At 37.1% G+C, this 20,171-nt stretch overlaps 1 protein-coding gene across 2 annotated transcripts in view; it reads left to right on the top strand.

The window, feature by feature from the left end:
* The first annotated feature begins 3,890 nt into the window (after positions 1-3,890).
* Positions 3,891-20,171, top strand: part of PPP1R42 (protein phosphatase 1 regulatory subunit 42) — a 40,777-nt gene continuing 24,496 nt past the window's right edge. For both annotated transcript variants that reach the window (XM_043483601.1, XM_043483600.1), the window contains exons 1-5: positions 3,891-4,019; positions 14,965-15,185; positions 16,306-16,472; positions 17,737-17,875; positions 19,382-19,498. In XM_043483601.1, the coding sequence (XP_043339536.1) occupies positions 15,057-15,185; positions 16,306-16,472; positions 17,737-17,875; positions 19,382-19,498 (552 nt within the window). In that variant the 5' untranslated portion in view covers positions 3,891-4,019; positions 14,965-15,056. The remainder of the gene's footprint in view (positions 4,020-14,964; positions 15,186-16,305; positions 16,473-17,736; positions 17,876-19,381; positions 19,499-20,171) is intronic.

Below are 20,171 nucleotides of genomic sequence, written 5' to 3'. Positions count from 1 at the left end.
TCTAAAACATAAGCAATGAACTGTTCCTGAAACCTAAACTTTTTCCAAAATTATAAGTCCTTTTCTTTTTTTTTTTTTTTGTTTTTGTTTTTGTTGGCAAAGTAATGTCTCTGCTTTTTATTTTTTTTTATTTATAAGTCCTTTTCTTACAAATGCTTCCTGAAAGACTCAAACTAAAGTGTTAGACTCCACTGACATTAGATGTTTCAGGAATCTTCATTCCTGATTAAAACATAATAAAACATTGCTTCAATTAGAACATCTGTGGCAACATCAAGAAAAATATTTCCAGAAAACATTTTTACTCTAAAATACATTAAAATATATTTAGATATAAATGTGACTTTAAGATAATGAAACTGATTTGCAGCTTAGATCGCTTAATTTACAGTCACATCTAATATCTTTAAAAATAAAACTTGAGAAACTTTAGTGTACTAACATTAAAAGAACTTTTAAAAAATTAATAGAACTTGTCAAAGTCCTTTGCAGTCCACTCTTAGGTACTGATGGAAGCGTGGTTAGACTGCTGGATTTAAAGTCATTTCTGAGGTTAAGTGGACTTGATGTACTGACTCTACATGGTGGTACTAATATATTAGAGTCCTGGAGATGGCTGTCAGGCTCCTCTTTGGGTAGCAGGGTGGACTGTGGGCAAGGCAGAAACTAGAGGAGGCAGAGCAGATGTGTGCAGGATACAAATGAGTTCAATTCTTGACCGGTTCAGGGTTTTTTTTTGGCCTCTAGGATGTTCATATTCATGTGGAATGAGTGTTAGGCACCTGGTTGGATGCCTAGGTCTGGAACTCAAGAGAAATACCTTGGTTTGTTTTATTTAGAACTTATATTAATCATTAACCAGCCACCTGGGAACTTATTGGATTAAAAAATTAGTGATTCAACCATTTTAAACTATTTTAATATTAGCTGTCTCAAAGAGATTTTCTATTCTACAAAGAGCAGATCCAATATGAACATTCAGAATATAATGTTATCATTTTTAAAAACCTTGATTACTAAAAAAAAAGAGGAAAAATTAAACAGTCATAATCCCACCACCAAAAAATAACCACAATTAAATATTTTGGGATATAGATATAAGAATATATCTACATCTAATTCTATACATGTATAGACACAGATGGGCTTCCCTGGTGGCTCACTGGTAAAGAATCCGCTTGCCAATGCAGGAGACACGAGTTTGATTCCTGGGTCGGGAAGATCCCCTGGAGCAGGAAATGGCAACCCACTCCAGTGTTCTTGCCTGGAGAGTCCCATGGACAGAGGAGCCTGGTGGGCTACAGTCCATAGGGTTGAAAAGAGTCAAATACAACTTAGCAACTAAAGAACAGTATAGACACAGACACAGATATATTTCTTTTCAGACATTTAAATATATATATAATTTTTCCACAGTTGAGTTCATACTCCTTTTACAATGACATACGAAACTGCTATAACACAAAAATTAACAGAGCAACTGGTTTTCAATGAGGCATTGCTAAACATGTTTCTCATAAAATAATGTTAGCAAATTCAATGAGGGCTACACAGAGCAAGAGGATGGCCCTCCATATACTGCCGGATCTATTGTTCCCAAATGACCTTTAAAATAGATAACAACCTCGGTTTGTGCTGTAGTGTTTTAGCCATATTGTTTTGATCATTCTTTTACTTCATCATATCCTTCTGTAGCTGTTCATTCAGTTAGATACCCTCCTTCTACAATTCTTTCCCTAGTATCTGAATCCAATTTACTGGTTTTTGAATCGCTAATTATTTGTTCTTCTCAGAACAGATCTTAGCTCTGACAAATCTTTCTCTGATAACTAGTTTTGCTTCCCTTTTCCATTCAAACTAGTTGGCTTAATTATTAACTTGTTTGTCCCCACTTTCCTCACCACCATTTATGACTCCATGGTTTCAGTGATTAGCTCTATTCTGGAAACTATTGAACCTCTCCCCTCACATTTAACATGTGTAAACGAAATTCATCCACTTCCACCCAAATTACTTGTCTCTCCAGTATTGTTCCTTTATCCTAACTAACATTTAGGAATTTTCTTCAACTTCTCCCTCCCCTTATCCCATCCAATCTCTCTTTATTAAATCACGCTTCAAGATGCCTCCTAAATTTGTTCGTTCCATGTCACTTTCTTTGCCTTAACCCTAATCCAGGCCAACACTACTTCACAACTGGACAATATCAACAATGTCCTGAATGGGGTTAGTACATCTGTCCCTATCCCCCTGTCCTTCTTTCTAGGCTACTCTTATTGAGACAGTCAGTGAAACATGAGGGGAAACCTTTGCTTGAAATTAGGAGCTCAAGGCTAAATTCTCTCTCTGCCACCTCAGATAACACCTTTAGCATATTTCTTTCCTCTCTCTAGGTCTGAGAATTTCCTTATCTGCAAAATGGTAAGTTGGACTGTCCACATGGGCTCCAAGCCACCTGGTAATTCTAACAATCTTCTACTCTGACAATTCTTTGTTCAAGGAACAGCAATGACTTTTCCACTGTACCCCGACCCTAGAGATCAGAGCTATTACAGTTTTCCAGCTCTTAGAGTCCCTTAATGCAAATTGCTCACTTTATCAAATCCCTAATGAGCTCCCTTTCCAGGAAACTGCCCGTGATGCGGAGTCGCGTGAGCAAAGCAGAGACATTACTTTGCCAACAAACGTCCGTCTAGTCAAAGCTATAGTTTTTCCAGTAGTCATGTATGGATGTGAGAGTTGGACTATAAAGAAAGCTGAGCACCAAAGAATTAATGCTTTTGAACTGTGGTGTTGAAGACTCTTGAGAGTCCCATGACTGCAAGATCAAACCAGTTAATCCTCAAGGAAATCAGTTCTGAATATTCATTGGAAGGACTGATGCAGAAGCCGAAACTCCAATGCTTTGGCCACCTGATGAGAACTGATTCACTGGAAAAGACCCTGATGCTGGGAAAGATTGAAGGCAGGAGGAGGAGGGAACGACAGAGGGTGAGATGGTTGGATGGCATCACCGACCTGATGGACATGAGTTTGAGCAAGCTCCAGGAGTTGGTGATGGACAGGAAAACCGGGCTTGCTGCAGTCCGTGGGGTTGCAAAGAGTCGGACACTACTGAGCGACTGAACTACTGAGCGACTGAATGAGCCCCAGTCTTTCCACTGTCAATGTCAGTTTCTTGTTCTATTGTTCTTCTCCTTCATTTGTATGTTATGTATTTTCTAAATACTTGGGGGTGATTGCTAAGGTACAAGGCATTTTGCCAGGTCCTGGGAATAGCAAGGTAAAAGACATAATCTTTACCCCCAAAGAATTTACTATCTTACTGGAGATATGGGTAACAAACATATTGTAGTGTGTTTGTGGCTATATTAAAGAAGTTACCACATCCCTAATTCCAAGCTGATTCCTTGAATCTCAAAAGGCAAAATAAGAATTAAGGAGGAAGGGATAAACCTTTTTTTTAGAACAGGGCATACAGGGCCAAATGCCAAACTATAAATACTTGAGAGGGCAAGAGGCAAGCAGTGAAACTGGTCATTATAAACGGACTGGACAGTCAACCTGAAGAGTTTGGATTTTATCAGAGGGAAGGTGAAGTATGGGCTACACTTTCAGACAATTCTTTTCCTGCCCTATTATTGGGGAAACGTGGTAACAGCACTGAAACGTTCAAAGCTGATGGCAAGGAGAATCCAGTAGGGGGAAATGGTGACCTGCCAAAAACTGTTCTGGCCCACGAAAACAGTAATGTGACCGATGCTTTACGGCCTCATCCCGCTAACCGGCTAACCGACATGGGATACCCATCAACCCCCGGCTGCTATGTCACAGAGGAGGGAGGTCGGCGCAAGGCCACAGAGGAGCGCGCTTCCGGAGACCGCGCGACATTTCCCGTGAGCAGCGCCGACCAGGAGCGTCTGTCTGGTTGCTCAGCAACTGCACCAGGGCTGCCGAGGAGGCTGGTACCCGCGATATTTACCAAACCTGAGTTACCGACCTGGCGCGTCCCACGAACGGTGAGATGCCTTCTCGGGCGAAGTGTGGGAACCGAGGAGGCCCTAGAGCCATGTTTCTCAAACTTGCCTGCCTGTGAGACTTTCCTGGAGCATTTGCTAAAATGCGGGTTCCTAAGCCTTTTCTCCAGATATCTAGAATTTCCAGAAAAAAGTCTGAAAGTCTGCATTCTAAACGGAGGGCTAGAATCAGGCAAGGTTGGGAAACAGCTCTAGGACAGGGAGACACGGGTGGAGGGGTAGCCGCGAAGCTGAGGGAGCAGGATCAGTGGATTTGAAAAAGGGAAAGCCTCATAGCTGGCAGTCTACAGCTTCTGAGTTTGGAGCTACCTAAGGGAAATATACAAATCGAATTCAGAAAGATCCCCTGCAACTGGCCTAGCCTGCTGGAGCCCGAAACGATAAAAGTCAAGGGGGCTACTAAAGTGGATTCCCCAAATACTTATAAATGAGCAGGTCTAAGCTAACTTCCCTGGTGGCTCAGATGGCAAAAGCATTTACCTACAATGCAGGAGACCAGGGTTCGATCCCTGGGTCAGGAAGATCCCCTGGAGAAGAAAATGGCAACCCACTCCAGTACTCTTGCCTGGAAAATCCCATGGACGGAGGAGCCTGGTAGGCTACATACAGTCCATGTGGTCACAAAGAGTAGGACACAACTGAGCAACTTCACTTTCACTTTAAGCTATCCCCACTAGTAAGCTGGAGAGATAGAGACATCCTAGCAAGTGGATGCCTGAGATAACAGAGATATATAGCAGGGATAAATTATGAAAAAGCAGTTTCCATATTTTAGAAAATAATGAAACTCTTTTGAAAGAAAATCAGGGACATCTCACAAATGTTGACATAACTATTTTTATTATATTGTTCTAAAGTGTATTCAAATCCAAACCAGGTTCAGTTTAAACTCCTGAAGCTTATAATTTCTCTAAAACAAACTGTAGAACCAATAAAGGTGGATATTCTATTCAGGAGATCAATGGTGGTATTTTGATGAAACCAAATCCTCTCTTGCAGATCTGATCACTACAATGCACATTTTTTAGAGTCAACAGTCTCTATTATTGTGTTACTGGTTGATTCAATTCTCTCCCTTTCCATATTCAAACCCTTAGGAAGCTTACCTATGGCTTATTGATGAGGTCCATTGGCCTTCCTCTGGTTTACTACGAACTTCACTTATATATGACGTTAGCCTCTTTCCTTTTCTAGTTCTCTGAGGAAATTAATTTCTATACAAACACCAACTTGCGCACTGGAATGTAGATACAAAGTCCATTTATAGCATGGTCATTCATGAAGATTCAGATGATCCAAACTTTATGTTTTAGCCCAGGTTAGAAAACAGAACCTGAAGGAAAAACTCATGTGATAACCCTTTTGCAGGAGTTGTAATCTCAGGGAAGCAGGAGAGAGGCAGGAAAGGACTAAGAGATGGAAGGAGAGCAAATTAAGAGTGTGTGTAACCCAGAAGAACACCACATGTTTTCAAAGGGACCTTTTGAAACCGATATGTCTCCTAAAAGTCCATGGGGGGAGGAAGGGAGAAGTCATTCATGGCTCCTGTCTCCCATTAGTCAGTCACTCTCAAAGGACATCACTTCCTTCACAGTATAGGGCTGCTCCTGCATGGTCGCCTGTATAGCAGTCTCCTGCCTCAGCTGTAAGGGAAAAACCTTGGGTTATATAACCTCTTTACGATATGCATTTTTACCATAGTTTTCAGTGTAAAAAATATATTTGAAGTTTCTAGAAACGTTTCTAAAATTTTAAGATATGGGCCGAAGAAATCATATTTTAAAAATACTTTAAATATTTTTAAAACAGTGCATTTCAACACATTAGGTACAGAGAACATAATTCCTAAAAGAATGACATTTGTAATATAAACAAAAATATTTGATTCCTAAAAATGATTCAAATAAAAAACCTTATGCATGGCCTAAATTAGAAGAAAATTATAAAACTATTGAAAGTCATTTAAAGAAACACTTCTAAAATGGAGACATATACCATAGTAATGGAAAAGATAACTCAGAGAGATGTGTGCATGTGTGCCTGCTCAGTTGTGTCTGACTCTTTGAGACCCTGTGGACTGTAGCCCACCAGGCTCCTCTGTCCATGGGCTTCTCCAGGCAAGAACACTGGAGAGGCTTGCCATTTCCTCCTCCAGGGGATCTTCCTGATCCAGGAATCAAACCTGCATCTCCTGTGTGTCCTTACATTGGCAAGTAAATTCTTTACCACTGAGCCACCTAAGAAGCCCAGGTGTTAGTGCTTCACTAATTATTTCTAAATTCAATGCAATTCCTAATAAAATTCTGAGAAGATTTTTTACGCAACATGGTAAGTTGATTTTTTTTTTTACATGTATGTGAAAGAGTTAAGGAGGCAAGGATTCTGGAACTGCAGCAGAATAGGGAGCCTAAACAGCAGCTACCTGGGTAGAACATGTCCAGTGTAACTATTTTAGAATGCTGGAGTCTGCTGTAGACTTAACAACTTCCAAGGAAGAATTAGATGATGAACTGCATAAAATGTGGTTCATTTCAGTCAATTTCAGATCTTACCTCTACAATAGTTAGCCATCCCCCACACCCAACCCTGTGCAGGAAGCTGGGCAGGGGTTTCTGTAGCATCTTGCACACAGCTTACAGGCACCACGTGGGCAGAAAGCACACTATCCACCAAATACTGAGGATCTGCCCTCTTATCGCTGACTGCTGCTTCTGGTTACAGAGATGCAGACAAAGAGGTGGCGCCTCTCCCCACTCTTGCAAACCCCACTCCCTCTGGCTGAAATGACTTTCAGGGGGATTTAAAAGGCTACTGCCTCCCTTTCCACTAACTTTCCTTTATTTTTCTCTTTTTTCCTTTTTGGGAACAAGACACTAAAACACTAGGGCATTCAAAAGCAGCTGCACATAAAGGGAAAACTAGAAACTTACCTGTAAATGCCAAGAGAAAGGTTTCAAACTCAGGAAACACCTGAGAAGACCTAAGTTTACACCTCAGGCCAATCCCCAGCACAGAAATAGTCTGTAACAATCAAAAAGCCAAAAACAATAACCAAAACAATAACAACAGTAAATTCTAGAGAAGGAGGAGAATCTGATTTTCAGAGCTACAATATTATTAGATTAAAATGTCCAGTTTTCAACAACAAACAAAGGCATACAAGAAACAGGAAAGTATGGTCTATTCAGAAATAATCAGAAATTGTCCCTGAAAGAGACCTGATGGCAGATATACTAGACAAAGACTTTGAAACAACTGTCTTAAAGATGCTCAAAAAACTAAAGAGGTAGAGACAGTCAAGAAAATGATACATGAACAAAATGGAGATATCAATGAAAGGTAGAAAGCCTATAAAGGAATCCTGGAGCTTAAAAGTACAATAACTGAAATAAAAAATTCACTTGTGGGTTTCAAAGGCTGATTTTAACAGGCAGAAGAATCAGCCAATGAACTTGAAAAGAGGACCATGAAAATTATCAAGTCTAGGAATAGAAAAAGAAAAATATTGAGAAAAGTGAACAGAGTCTAAGGGACTTGTGAGACAGCATCACACAGACCAATATATGCTTTGTGGGAGTCCCAGAAAGGAGAGTGGGAAGAAAGAAAGATGGAAGGGGAGAGAAGGAGGATTAAACAGAGAGAATGTTTGAAGAAATAATGGCTGAAACCTTTCCTAACTTGATGAAAAACATGAATTGAAACATGAAAGCTCACTGAACTCCAAGTAAGATATACTCAAGAGACCCACACTGAGACACATTATAATCAAACTTTCAAAAGACAAATCTTAAAGCTTAAATGCAGCAAGAAATAACTCATTACATACAAGGAACCCCCAATAAGATTATCCACACATTATTCATCAGAAATGTTCAGGTTAGAAAACAGTGGCGGGATATATTCAAAGTGCTAAAAAAAAACAAAAAAAAACAAAAAAAACCTGCCAACAAAGAATCCAGTATTGACAAAACTGTATTACAAAAATCAGGCAAAAATACGTTTCCAGGTAAACGAAAGCTGAGGGAGCTCAGCTGCACTAGACCTGCCCTGCAATAATGCTCAAGGGAGTCCAGCAAGGTAAAGTGAAAGAACATTAGTTAGTAATTTGAAGATAGTAATTTGAAGCCATATGAAGAAACAAAGATCTCAATAAAGGTAAATACATGGACAATTATAAAAGGTGGAATTTTTGTAACCGTGGTTAGTAATTGTTCCATGTGACTTAAGAGACTAATGTATTTTAAAACATGAGTCTAAAATCTAGTATTATTGTAACTTTAGTTTTCAACTCCATATTTTATTATATAATTTAAGTGACTAATGTATTTAAAAGAATTGTTGGTTTATGTTTTTAGGTACACAGTGTATAAAGAGGTAATTTTGTGATATCAACAACCAAAAGAGGTAGGAAGAGAAAAGGAACAGTTTTACACACGATTTAAGTTGTACTTAGCTGCTCAGTTGTGTCCCACTCTTTGTGACTCCATGGACAGTAGCCCACCAGGCTCCTCTGTTCATGAGATCTTTCAGGCAAGAAAACTGGGATGGGTTGCCACTTCCTCCTCCAGGGGATCTCCCCGGCCTAGGGATTGAGCCCATGTCTCCAGTGTCTCCTGCATTGCAGGCAGACTCTTTACCTCTGAGCCACTGGGGGAGCCCCTTTATTAAAGTTAAGCTGGCACATATTCAAATTAGAGTGATATAACTTTAGGATGGTAAATGTGATCCCCATGGTAATCATAAAGAAAACAGCTCTGGAATAAACACAAAAGAAAATGAAAAAGGAATTTAGTTTTATTACAAAAAAATCAACTCAACAAAAAAAATAAGACAGGAAAGCAGAAAACAAGGGGCAAAAAGCTATAAGGCATATAGCAAATAGGCATATAAAGCATAAGGCATATAAAGCATAGCATAAGGCAAATAAATAACAAGATGACAGAGACAAACATTTATGCACCTAATGAGAAGCCATCAAAATATATGAAGTAAAAACTGACAACTGAAGAGATAAACAGATAATCCCACAGTACTAATTGTAGACTTCAATATTCTGCTTTCAGTAATAGATAAAACAACCAGACAGAAGTAAGGAAATAGAGGTTTTAACATCATAAAAGATCTGGGTCTAACAGACGTATACAGAATGTTCCACCCAACAACAGCACACACATTTTTCTGAAATGCACATGGGACATTTTACAGGATAAACCATATGTTAGTCCACAAATTAAATTCTGATAGATTCTAAAAGATAGATGTCAAACAAAGTATATTCTCTAACCATAATAGTATGAAGTTAAAAATCAGTAACAAAAAGAAAATTGGAAAATTAACAAGCAACACACATTATGAATCAAAAAGGAAATCACAAGAGAAATTAGAAAATACTTAGAGATGAGTGAAAATGAAAAACACAACATACCAAAACTCATGGGACAAAGTAAAATTCATACTAAGAGGGAAATTTATAGCTATAAATGCTGACAGGAGAAAAAAAAGAAAGATCTCAAATCAACAGGCTAACTTTACAACTAAAGGAACTAGAAAAATAACTAAGGCTAACAAGATGACAGAGACAAACATTTATGCACCTAATGAGAAGCCATCAAAATATATGAAGTAAAAACTGACAACTAAAGAGATAAATAATCCTACAGTACTAATTGTAGACTTCAATATTCTATGAACCGTGAACTTCCAGATGTTCAAGCTGGTTTTAGAAAAGGCAGAGGAACCAGAGATCAAATTGCCAATATCCGCTGGATCATCGAAAAAGCAAGAGAGTTCCAGAAAATCATCTCTTTCTGCTTTATTGACTATGCCAAAGCCTTGGACTGTGTGGATCACAATAAACTGTGGAAAATTCTGAAAGAGATGGGAATACCAGACCACCCCACCTGCCTCTTAAGAAACCTATATGCAGGTCAGGAAGCAATAGTTAGAGCTGGACATGGAACAACAGACTGCTTCCAAATAGGAAATGGAGTACGTCAAGGCTGTATATTGTCACCCTGCTTATTTAACTTATATGCAGAGTACATCATGAGAAATGCTGGGCTGGATGAAGCACAAGCTGGGATCAAAATTGCAGGGAGAAATATCAATAACCTTAGATATACCGATGACACCATCCTTATGGCAGAAAGTGAAGAAGAACTAAAGAGCCTCTTGATGAAAGTGAAAGAGGAGAGTGAAAAAGTTGGCTTAAAGCTCAACACTCAGAAAACTAAGATCATGGCATCCGGTCCCATCACTTCATGGCAAATAGATGGGGAAACAGTGGAAACAGTGGCTGACTTTATTTTTGGGGGCTCCAAAATCACTGCAGATGGTGATTGCAGCCATGAAATTAAAAGACGCTTGCTCCTTGGAAGGAAAGTTATGACCAACCTAGACAGCATATTAAAAAGCAGAGACATTACTTTGTCAACAAAGGTCCGTCTAGTCAAGGCTATGGTTTTTCCAGTAGTCATGTATGGATGTGAGAGTGGGACTATAAAGAAAGCTGAGTGCTGAAGAATTGATGCTTTTGAACTGTGGTGTTGGAGAAGACTCTTGAGAGTCCCTTGGACTGCAAGGAGATCCAACCAGTCCATCCTAAAGCAGATCAGTCCTGGGCGTTCACTGGAAGGACTGATGTTGAAGCTGAAACTCCAATACTTTGGCCACCTGATGTGAAGAGCTGATTCATTTGAAAAGACCCTGATACTGGGAAAGATTGAGGGCAGGATGAGAAGGGGACGACAGAGGATGAGATGGTTGGATGGCATCACCGATTCAATGGACATGGGTTTGGATGGACTCCGGGAGTTGGTGAGGGACAGGGAGGCCTGCCGTGCTGCGGTTCATGGGGTCGCAAAGAGTTGGACACAACTGAGCAACTGAACTAAAAAACTGAAAAGGCTAGTAGAAAGAAGAAAATGATGAAGATTAGAGCACAGATAAATGAAATAGATAATATAATATAGAGAAAACCAATGAAACCAAAAGCTAGGTCTTTGAAAAGATCAACAAAATTGACAAACTTTTAGCTAGATGGACTAAGAAAAAAAAAAAAAAGACACAAAGAACTAAAATGAGAAATGAAAGTGGGGACATTACTATCAATCTACAGAAATGAAAAGTATTGTGAGAATACTATAAACAACTGTATGTCAAAAACTGGATAACCTAAATAGAAAAAAATCCTAGAAACATAAAACCTACCAACACTAAATCATAAAGAAATAGAAAATCTGAATAGACATGTAACTAGGGAGGAAATTGAATCAGTAATCAAAAATCTCCCAACAAAGAAAAGCCCTGACCCTAATGGCTCCACCGGTGGACTCAACCAACCATTTTAAGAAAAACACCAAACCTTCTTCAAGTTTTCCAAAACTTTGAGGAGAAGGGAACACATTCTTACTCATTCTGTGAGGCCAGCATTACTGTGATACCAAAGTCAAAGACACTGCAACAAAAGAAAATTACACATGTATATGTATGACTGAATCCCTTTGCTATTCACCTGGAACTATCACAACATTGTTAGTTAAATCAACTATACCCCAAACCAAATAAAAAGTTAAAGAAAAAATTAAGAATATGCAAAAGCCTGAAATTAAAAAAAAAGAAAATTACAGACCAAAATCCCTTACACACACTCATGCTAAAACGCTCAACAAAACACTACCAAACCAAATTCAGCAGCATATTAAAAAGATTATACACCATGAATAAGTGGGATATATCCCTAGAATACAAGGATGGTCAACATATAAAAACTGATTTACATAATATTTTATATTAACAGAATGAAAGAAAAAACGGATAATGCAGAAAAAACATTTGACAAAATTCAACAACCTAAATTTTCACAATAAAAATACTCAACTAACTAGTAATAGAAGGAAACTACCTAGACATAATAAAAGCCACATATGAGAAACCCAAAGTGAACAGAAACATTTGGCAGGAAAAAGAAAGAAAAGGCATCCAAAATGGAAAAGATGAAGTAAAAATTATCTCTGTTTGCAGGTAATAGGATCTAAACCATAGAAATGCTAACGATTATATATATGCACACACAAATGTTAGAACTAACAAATGAATTCAGCAAAGTAGCAGGATAAAAAGTCAACAAATATCAGTTGCATGTCTATACACAAACAATGAACAACCTGAAAAGGAAATTTTTTTTAAAAATCCATTTACAGAAGCATCAAAAAGAATAAAACATTTAGGAATTAACCAAAAAGGTGAAAGATTTATACACTGAAAACTATACAACACTGCTGGAAAATAAGAGACAGAAATAAATGAAAACATATCCCTTCTTCATGGCCTGGAAGACTTAACATTGTTAAGATGTCAAAAATACCCAAAGCAATCTACAGACTCACTGCAAGCCTTATCTAAATCCCAATGATGGGTTGGTTTTTTTTTTTTAAATAAATAGAAAAATGCATCCTAAAATTCATAAGAAACTCAAGAGGTCCATATATCCAAAACAATTCTGAAGAAGAACAAAGCTAGAGGACTTGCACTTCCTGATTACTGCAAAGTTATAGCAATCAAAACAGCATGGTACTGGAATAAAGACAGACATAAATCAATGGAATAAAACAGAAAGATAGAATTAAATCCTCACATATACAGTCAAATGATTTTTTACAAGGGTGTCAAGATCATTCAATGGGGAAAGGACAGTCTTTTCAACAAATGAAGCTGGGAAAGTTGTATATCCACATGCAAAGAATGATGTTAGACCCTTATTTAACATCAAATCAAAGATTAACTCAAAACAGATCAAAGACCTTAATGTAAGACCTGAAACTATAAAACTCTTAGAAGAAAACAAAGAGCAAAAGCTCCACAATATTGCATTTGTCAATGATTTCTTAGAAATGACATCAACAAAACAGGCAACAGGATAAAAAGTAGGCAAATTATATTTCATGAAAATATTTAAAATTTGTGCTATCAACAGAGTAAAAAGACAATACAGAGAATGGGAGAAAATACTTACAAGTGATATATCTGATAAGGAATTGATATCCAGAATATGTAGAGAACTCTTAAATCTCAAATGGGCAAAGAACATGAAACTGTTTGTAAATCATACATCTGATAGGGTTCTACAACTCAATAAGAAAACAACCTGATTAAAAATGGGCAAAGGACTTGAATACATTTCTCCAAGAAGATAGGCGAATGGCCAATAAGCACATAAAAAGAAGCTCAACATCACTAATTAAGGAAATGAGTATTGAAACTACAATGAGATACTACCTCACGCCCATTAGGATGGATACTATAAAAAATACAGATAATAGCAAGTGTTAGCAAGAATGTGAGTTACTGGAACTCTTGTGCAGTTGGTTGTAATGTAAAATGGTAAAACTACTGTGGAAAACAATAGCAGTTACTCAAAAAATCAAAAGTAGAATTACCATATGATCCAGCAATTCTGCTTACATACATATACCAAAAAGAATTAAAAACAGAATCTCAAAGAGATTTTTGTACACCCATGTTCACAGCAGCATTATTCACAATAGTTAAAACACAGAATCAACTCAAATGTCTATAGATGGGTGAATGGTAAGCAAGATCTAGTATACACATACAATGGAATATTATTCAATAGTAAAAAAGAAGGAAGTTCTGACTTACGTTACAACAAGGATGAACCGTGAGGACATTCAGTTCAGTTCAGTTCAGTTCAGTCGCGTCTCTTTGAGACCCCATGAACTGCAGCACGCCAGGCCTCCCTGTCCATCACCAACTCCCGGAGTTTACCCAAACTCATGTCCATTAAGTCAGTGATGTTGAGGACATTATGCTAAGTGAAAATGTCAGTCACAAAAATAAAATATTATTCCACTTATATGAGGTTCTTAGAAAATTATCAAAATCATAGAGACACAGTAGAACAGTGGTTGCCTGGGCCATGGAAGACAGGAGAGTATAGGGAGTTATCGTTTAACAGGAATAGAACTTCAGTTTTACAAACTGAAAAGAATACTAGAGATAGACTATGGCAATGGCTGTACATTATAAATATATTTAGTAAAACTGAACTGTACACTTATAAAATGGTAAAGATGATAAACTGTATTTTACCACAATAAAAAAACTGGAAAATAAAAGAAAAAAAGTGTTAGGAACCAAGACTAATCAAGGTGGAGAGATATTATTAAGCAGAAGCTATATTTTTTTAATGTAGTAAAATGTATCAAGCAATTTTTTGTTCGTGTTTTAGGCTTAAAACATGTAGCATATAAGTTAACTTGTAGCATATAACTACATATATGCTTAAGTTTTAAGCATATAACTTAAAACTTGTAGCATATAAGTTAACTCCTTCCATATCCTAATTTTAAGAGAAAGACCTATATTTTCTTCTAAATATATTAAAGTTTTGCTTTGCATATTTTGGTCTTATCTAGAAGTATTTTTACCACTGTCCTATGAATATACTCAAGGTTTTCACACCACGTGTTCTGATTTTGGAGACAAATAAATATGATCACTAAGGTACTATGAAAAAAAGAGCCAGGAGGCCTGGTCTCATTTTCAACTGTCACTAACTTGATTGGTTTGAGACAAATCTCTGGCCCTTAATTTCTTCATGGGAGAACACTAAATGATACTGAGGTCTTTTTCAACTCAAAGAGAGAAAAATGATCCACCCACAATAACAAGTAAAAACTAGGGAGAATAAAAGATTTAAAAGTAAAACTGAATGTGCACTGTAATTTAATTTAATTTTGGTGTTTTATATCTTTTTATGAAAATAATTAAAACTATAAACTTAGAAAAAACATAACCCTAAAACCGTTTGTGAACTACTTTATCAATAGTTTTGTATATTAAAAAGTCAAGGTAATTTGCCTAAATTGCTGTGTACATAATACTCCTTTTTTTCTTTGCTTTTTAGAAAGTTGGGCATAAAACAATACTTAAACCACTTCTTAACATGGTATTAGAAGAGAGCTATTGCCAAGAGTTTGTTTGATTTATAGAGAAGTCATGGTTCGACTGACTTTGGATCTCATCGCCAAGAACAGCAATCTTAAACCCCGAAAAGAAGAAAACACTCTACAATACCTGAAGAAAATAACTCATATAAATTTTTCAGATAAAAATATAGATGCAATTGTAAGAACTCTGAAATTATTTCCTATTTTTATACAATTAGCAATGTAAAGTTTAGAAATTGGTATATCCAACTAGTTCCCAAGATGTGGCTGTATTTTAAAAGATCTTAATGAAAGCTGGGATATTTTTGAGCAGAATTTCACTCCTACATCTTGCCTACTTACTCTAACTCTACCACAACACAAAAAATGATAGATACTCTTTAAAATATCTTTAATTATTTTCTCACCTTCAAAAGTAAGTAGTGTTCATTTATATAAAGACATATAAAAAGAAAGAAATTGACTTGTCATTCTTTCACATAGAGAAAACCAAGGGTGATGTCCTTTCTCCCTTTTTTTCTAGACATAAGTGTTAGTCACTCAGTCATGTCCAACTCTTTGTGACCCCATGGACTGTAGTCCACCAGGCTCCTCTGTCCATGGGATTCTCCAGACAAGAATACTGGTGTGGGCAGCCATTCCCTTCTTCAGGGGATTTTTCCTGACCCAGGGATTGAACCCAGGTCTGTCGCGTTACCCCAGCAAATTCTCTACCACCTGAGCCACCAGGGAAGCCCCCTATACATGCTATACATACTAGACATATAGTTTTACAATAATGCATCATATTGAATGTACTGTTTTCATTTTTTAATGAGATCTACAAGATATTACTAAAGAAAATAAAGGATATTTAATGGTATTCCCTTCAATAGCATTATTATAGCTTATTAATCCATTGTTCTTGAATATCTAGATGAGTTCCAGTGGTTTTTCAGTATCACAAACCACACAGTTTATTTCCAGTCCTACAGAAAGATTAAGCCCTGATTCATAATGTTGAAGCAAGTTTAGATGCTTCAGAGGAGTCTAACTGTTTCCAAGAAAAACTGCTTGCACTGGGAAAACCTTTCTTAGCAAACACAATTTTATTGATAAGGTTACAGAATACTAAAGCCTAGAACTAATATTGTAATCATTCCGGTCTTATTTTGACTGTGCTAAGAATGGGGGAATTCTGTTCTTTTATATTAACCTTAATGAAATGTGTAGAATGATTGAGTGAAAAGCTTTCTTGAAAATGACCCTCTAAGTTTTCAGAAGAAATTAAGTATGATCTGTTTTTGTTCTCCTTTCAGGAAGACCTCTCTCTTTGTAAAAATCTTAGTGTTTTATATTTGTATGATAACCGCATTAGTCAAATCACTAACCTGAATTATGCCACAAATCTGACCCACTTATACCTACAAAACAATTGTATTTCATGTATAGAGAACCTCAGGTCATTAAAGAAACTGGAAAAACTGTAAGTGCTTTTATTTCTCAGTAATGCAATTGTCATCATTGCAGTAATATCTTTGCATGCAAGCACATCCTTTATCTGCCTCATTTTTATTTCTCTGCATTATTACTATTATATATGTAATACTTGATAACTTGTGTTCTGTAAGCCCTGGTATGCTTCTTTTGCAGGTGGGTGAGTTGTCTCAAGGGCTTATAGGGATATCTAAAACACGCTTATTTAGGCTCAAATGGTGAAAACAGTGTCCATGGAACCCAAATGAGTTCTGTGCCTTTCAGAATCACACATCTCAAAAGGGCAAGGTCATAGAACTGATAATGTTGATGTAGATTTGACTGCAAAAGGCATTACTGCCTATGATTTTAATTAAACAATGGGGCCCAGTGGATCCAGTTTCCCCAGATTTGAAGAACTATCACTGCTTTCCAAAAAGCAGGCCAAGGTCTCAGAATGGGGGGAAAAAGTGAGGTGGGAGATGCTTATTAAAACTTCATATTGCTGTATAAAACAGATATGCAAAAAGGATTTACTATATAACACAGGGAACTATATTCAATATCTTGTAATAACCCATAATGGAAAAACAATCTGAAAAATATATATATATATATAATTGGATCACTTTGCTGTACACCTCAAACTAACACAATCCTGTAAATCAACTATATATCAACTTAAAAAATGCAGATTGCTGGGTTCCAACCTAGGTAACCAAATCAGAATCTCTGGCAGTTAGGCTCAGAAATCTTCATTTTTAAACCTATAACCCAGATGATTCTTATGCACTCTAACACAAGAGGAGCACTGATAGAGAGGACTATTCCAGTTCTCTCATTTTAAAAATGAACATTTCTTAGAATTAATTAATTGTAAGAATCAAATAAACAAACCTTTCACTGATTCAATACAAACAGAACATTCTGCATGTACAGATGACCTTTGACTACTGAGGTTTTTCAGTAGAAAACACTATAGAGCTGCATGGTCCATGGTCCAGTTGCATGGTCCATGCAACTATTAAGTAATATGAAATATTACTATGAAGTAATATGAAGTAATCAGGGATAAAGAGTGCCCACTCTAAGTGATATGCAAATTTCACTGCATGAAGGTCAGCGTCCCTAACCAGACCCCATACACACACCCAATATTCATTGGTCAGCTGTGTAATTTTCAAATAGTTCAGTGACTTTGTTATGTTTTCATCATACATATAGACTGTGATGTCTCAGAATGCCTACTTAAAATTTTGTTTTATATTTTGCAGATATCTGGGAGGCAATTACATTGCTGTCATAGAAGGCTTAGAAGGACTAGAAGGACTAAGAGAGCTTCATGTTGAGAGTCAGAGGCTTCCCCTTGGAGAAAAGCTTGTGTTTGATCCAAGAACCCTTCATTCTCTGGCAGTAAGGCTGCATTTGAGTATTCTGACAAAGACTACAGTGATCAATGATTATAATGAAAAAAAAGGAAGGTGGTGAAGGTTTATCTGGACGTTGTACATACTGTGCATGTTTATATGGTCAGTTGAGAATTTGAGGGCTAAAACTAATTTTTCCTACATAATTTATTTGGCTGCACTGAGTCTTAGTTGCAGCACGTGGGATCTTAGTTACGGCGAGGGAAATCTAATTCCCTGTCCAGGGATTGAACCCCAGGGCCCCTACGTTGGGGCTTCCTTGGTGACTCAGACAGTGAAGAATCTGCCTGCAATGCAGGAGACCCGGGTTCAATCCCTGGGTGGTGAAGATCCCCTGGAGAAGGGAATGGCTACCAACTCCAGTACTCTTGCCTGGAAAATTCCATGGAAGGAGGAGCCTGCCGGGCTACAGTCCATGGGGTCGCAAAGAGTTGGATACAACTGAACGACTAACCCTTTCACTTTCCCCTACAATGGGAGCATGGAGTCTTAACCACTGGACCACCAGGGAAGTCCTGGGTAGTGCTTTAAATTGGAAAAGAAAGGAGTGACCTGATTTCTATCCTATCCTCCCTACTCTCCTATTGAAACAACTATGTTTCAGCTCAACCTCAGCTGAACCAAGTAGACTCACGCCACTGTGGGGATGGCTAGTTCTATTACAAATCGCCACCGAAAACATTTTTGCTTCCTCATTTTGTCATAGATTCAGGCAGATTCTGAAATCCTATATGTAAGGCATACTTTTAAAGCTATACTTCAAGTGCTGAAAAGTATCAGGAAGTATCTTCTCTAAAGGTGGGATACCTGAGTGAGTTGTCTCCATCTTGGTAGAGAATCCTGGGCCATAGAATTTAGATGCCTCTGACTTAGTGTTGCTCTATTATATACTCATGTCCTCATTAACAGCTGATTTTGAAGTTCTTTTTAATTAGATAATTATTATTTTACCTGGCTCCTGAACATACAAATTACCGAGAGAAAACTATATGGAGAGATACAGATAAAAATACAAACAAGATATTCTTTCAATTCTTGATCATGTTTCCTATTTAGAAAAACAAAGATGAAAACTATTTCTCCCTAATATTAGTGATATTTAACACAAAAGGGTAATTTGCTTAAACTAAAATAAGCATTTTTTTCTACAATGTGTTATTTGCTTATTGGGACATCTTTTTTCTCTCTTTCCTTCCTTGTTGGCTTCTATCTATAAATTTCTCTCATATCTTGGAAGAGAAAAATTGGACTTATGAAGGAACTTTAGACAAAAATAGTAAGTTACATTACAATTACTATAGTCCTAAAAGTTTCACCAGAAAAAAATATGGCATAAAAACAAAACTTCCAATGATTTTTATTTTCTTGTCTAAAGAGGAAAATAGCCTGAATTGATCAATTTAAAATTTTTCACACATTACGATTTCTGGTTTCTATGTATAGCATTTAAGTAGATTATTTATTAATCCTAAATTAGTTCCTTTTCTTACAGAAATCCCTCTCTATATTGAATATCAGCAATAATAATATTGATGACATAAGAGACTTAGAAATACTGGAGAATCTTAATCAGCTCATAGCAGCTGACAATCAACTTCTGCACGTGAAGGTAAGGTAAAGAAAAAAGTTTTCAATATTTACATGACATTGTGATTGAAAATACTTACTTTACTATAGCTATAAACTTACTTTTAAAACTATTCTAAGTTTGTTCTAAAACTAGTTTATGAAGCTTTACTTTGTAATGTATTTATTTGCATAATTCTGCTCTTACCTGATTTTCTCTTCCATACCCCAAGATCTCCATCCCTCACCAACAGACAGATGTTTCTCTGAGAAGGAAGTATATGCTTTTTCCACTCTATGTTATTTTTCTATCAAATGTTTCCCTCTAGATACTTTGCTGTCAAAGGTCCGTATAGTCAAAGCTATGGTATTCCCAGTAGTCATGTACAGATGTGAAAGTTGGACCATAAAGAAGGCTGAGTGCCAAAGAAATGCTGCTTTTCAAACTGTTGGAGAAGACTCTTGAGAGCCCCTTGGGCTACAAGGAGATCAAACCAATCAATCCTAAAGGAAATCAACCCTGAATATTCATTAGAAGGACTAATGCTGAAGCAGAAGTTCCAACACTTTGGCCACCTAATGTGAAGAGCTGATTCATTAGATAAGACCCTGATGCTAGGAAAGACTGAAGGCAGGAGGAAAAACCGATGACTGAGGATGAGATGGTTGGATGGCATGATCAATTCAATGGACATGAGTTTGAGCAAACTCTGGGA

Source organism: Cervus canadensis, chromosome 12, assembly GCF_019320065.1.
Source record: "Cervus canadensis isolate Bull #8, Minnesota chromosome 12, ASM1932006v1, whole genome shotgun sequence".
Classification (NCBI taxonomy): Eukaryota; Metazoa; Chordata; class Mammalia; order Artiodactyla; family Cervidae; genus Cervus; species Cervus canadensis.
This window is presented reverse-complemented; position numbering and strand designations above follow the sequence as displayed.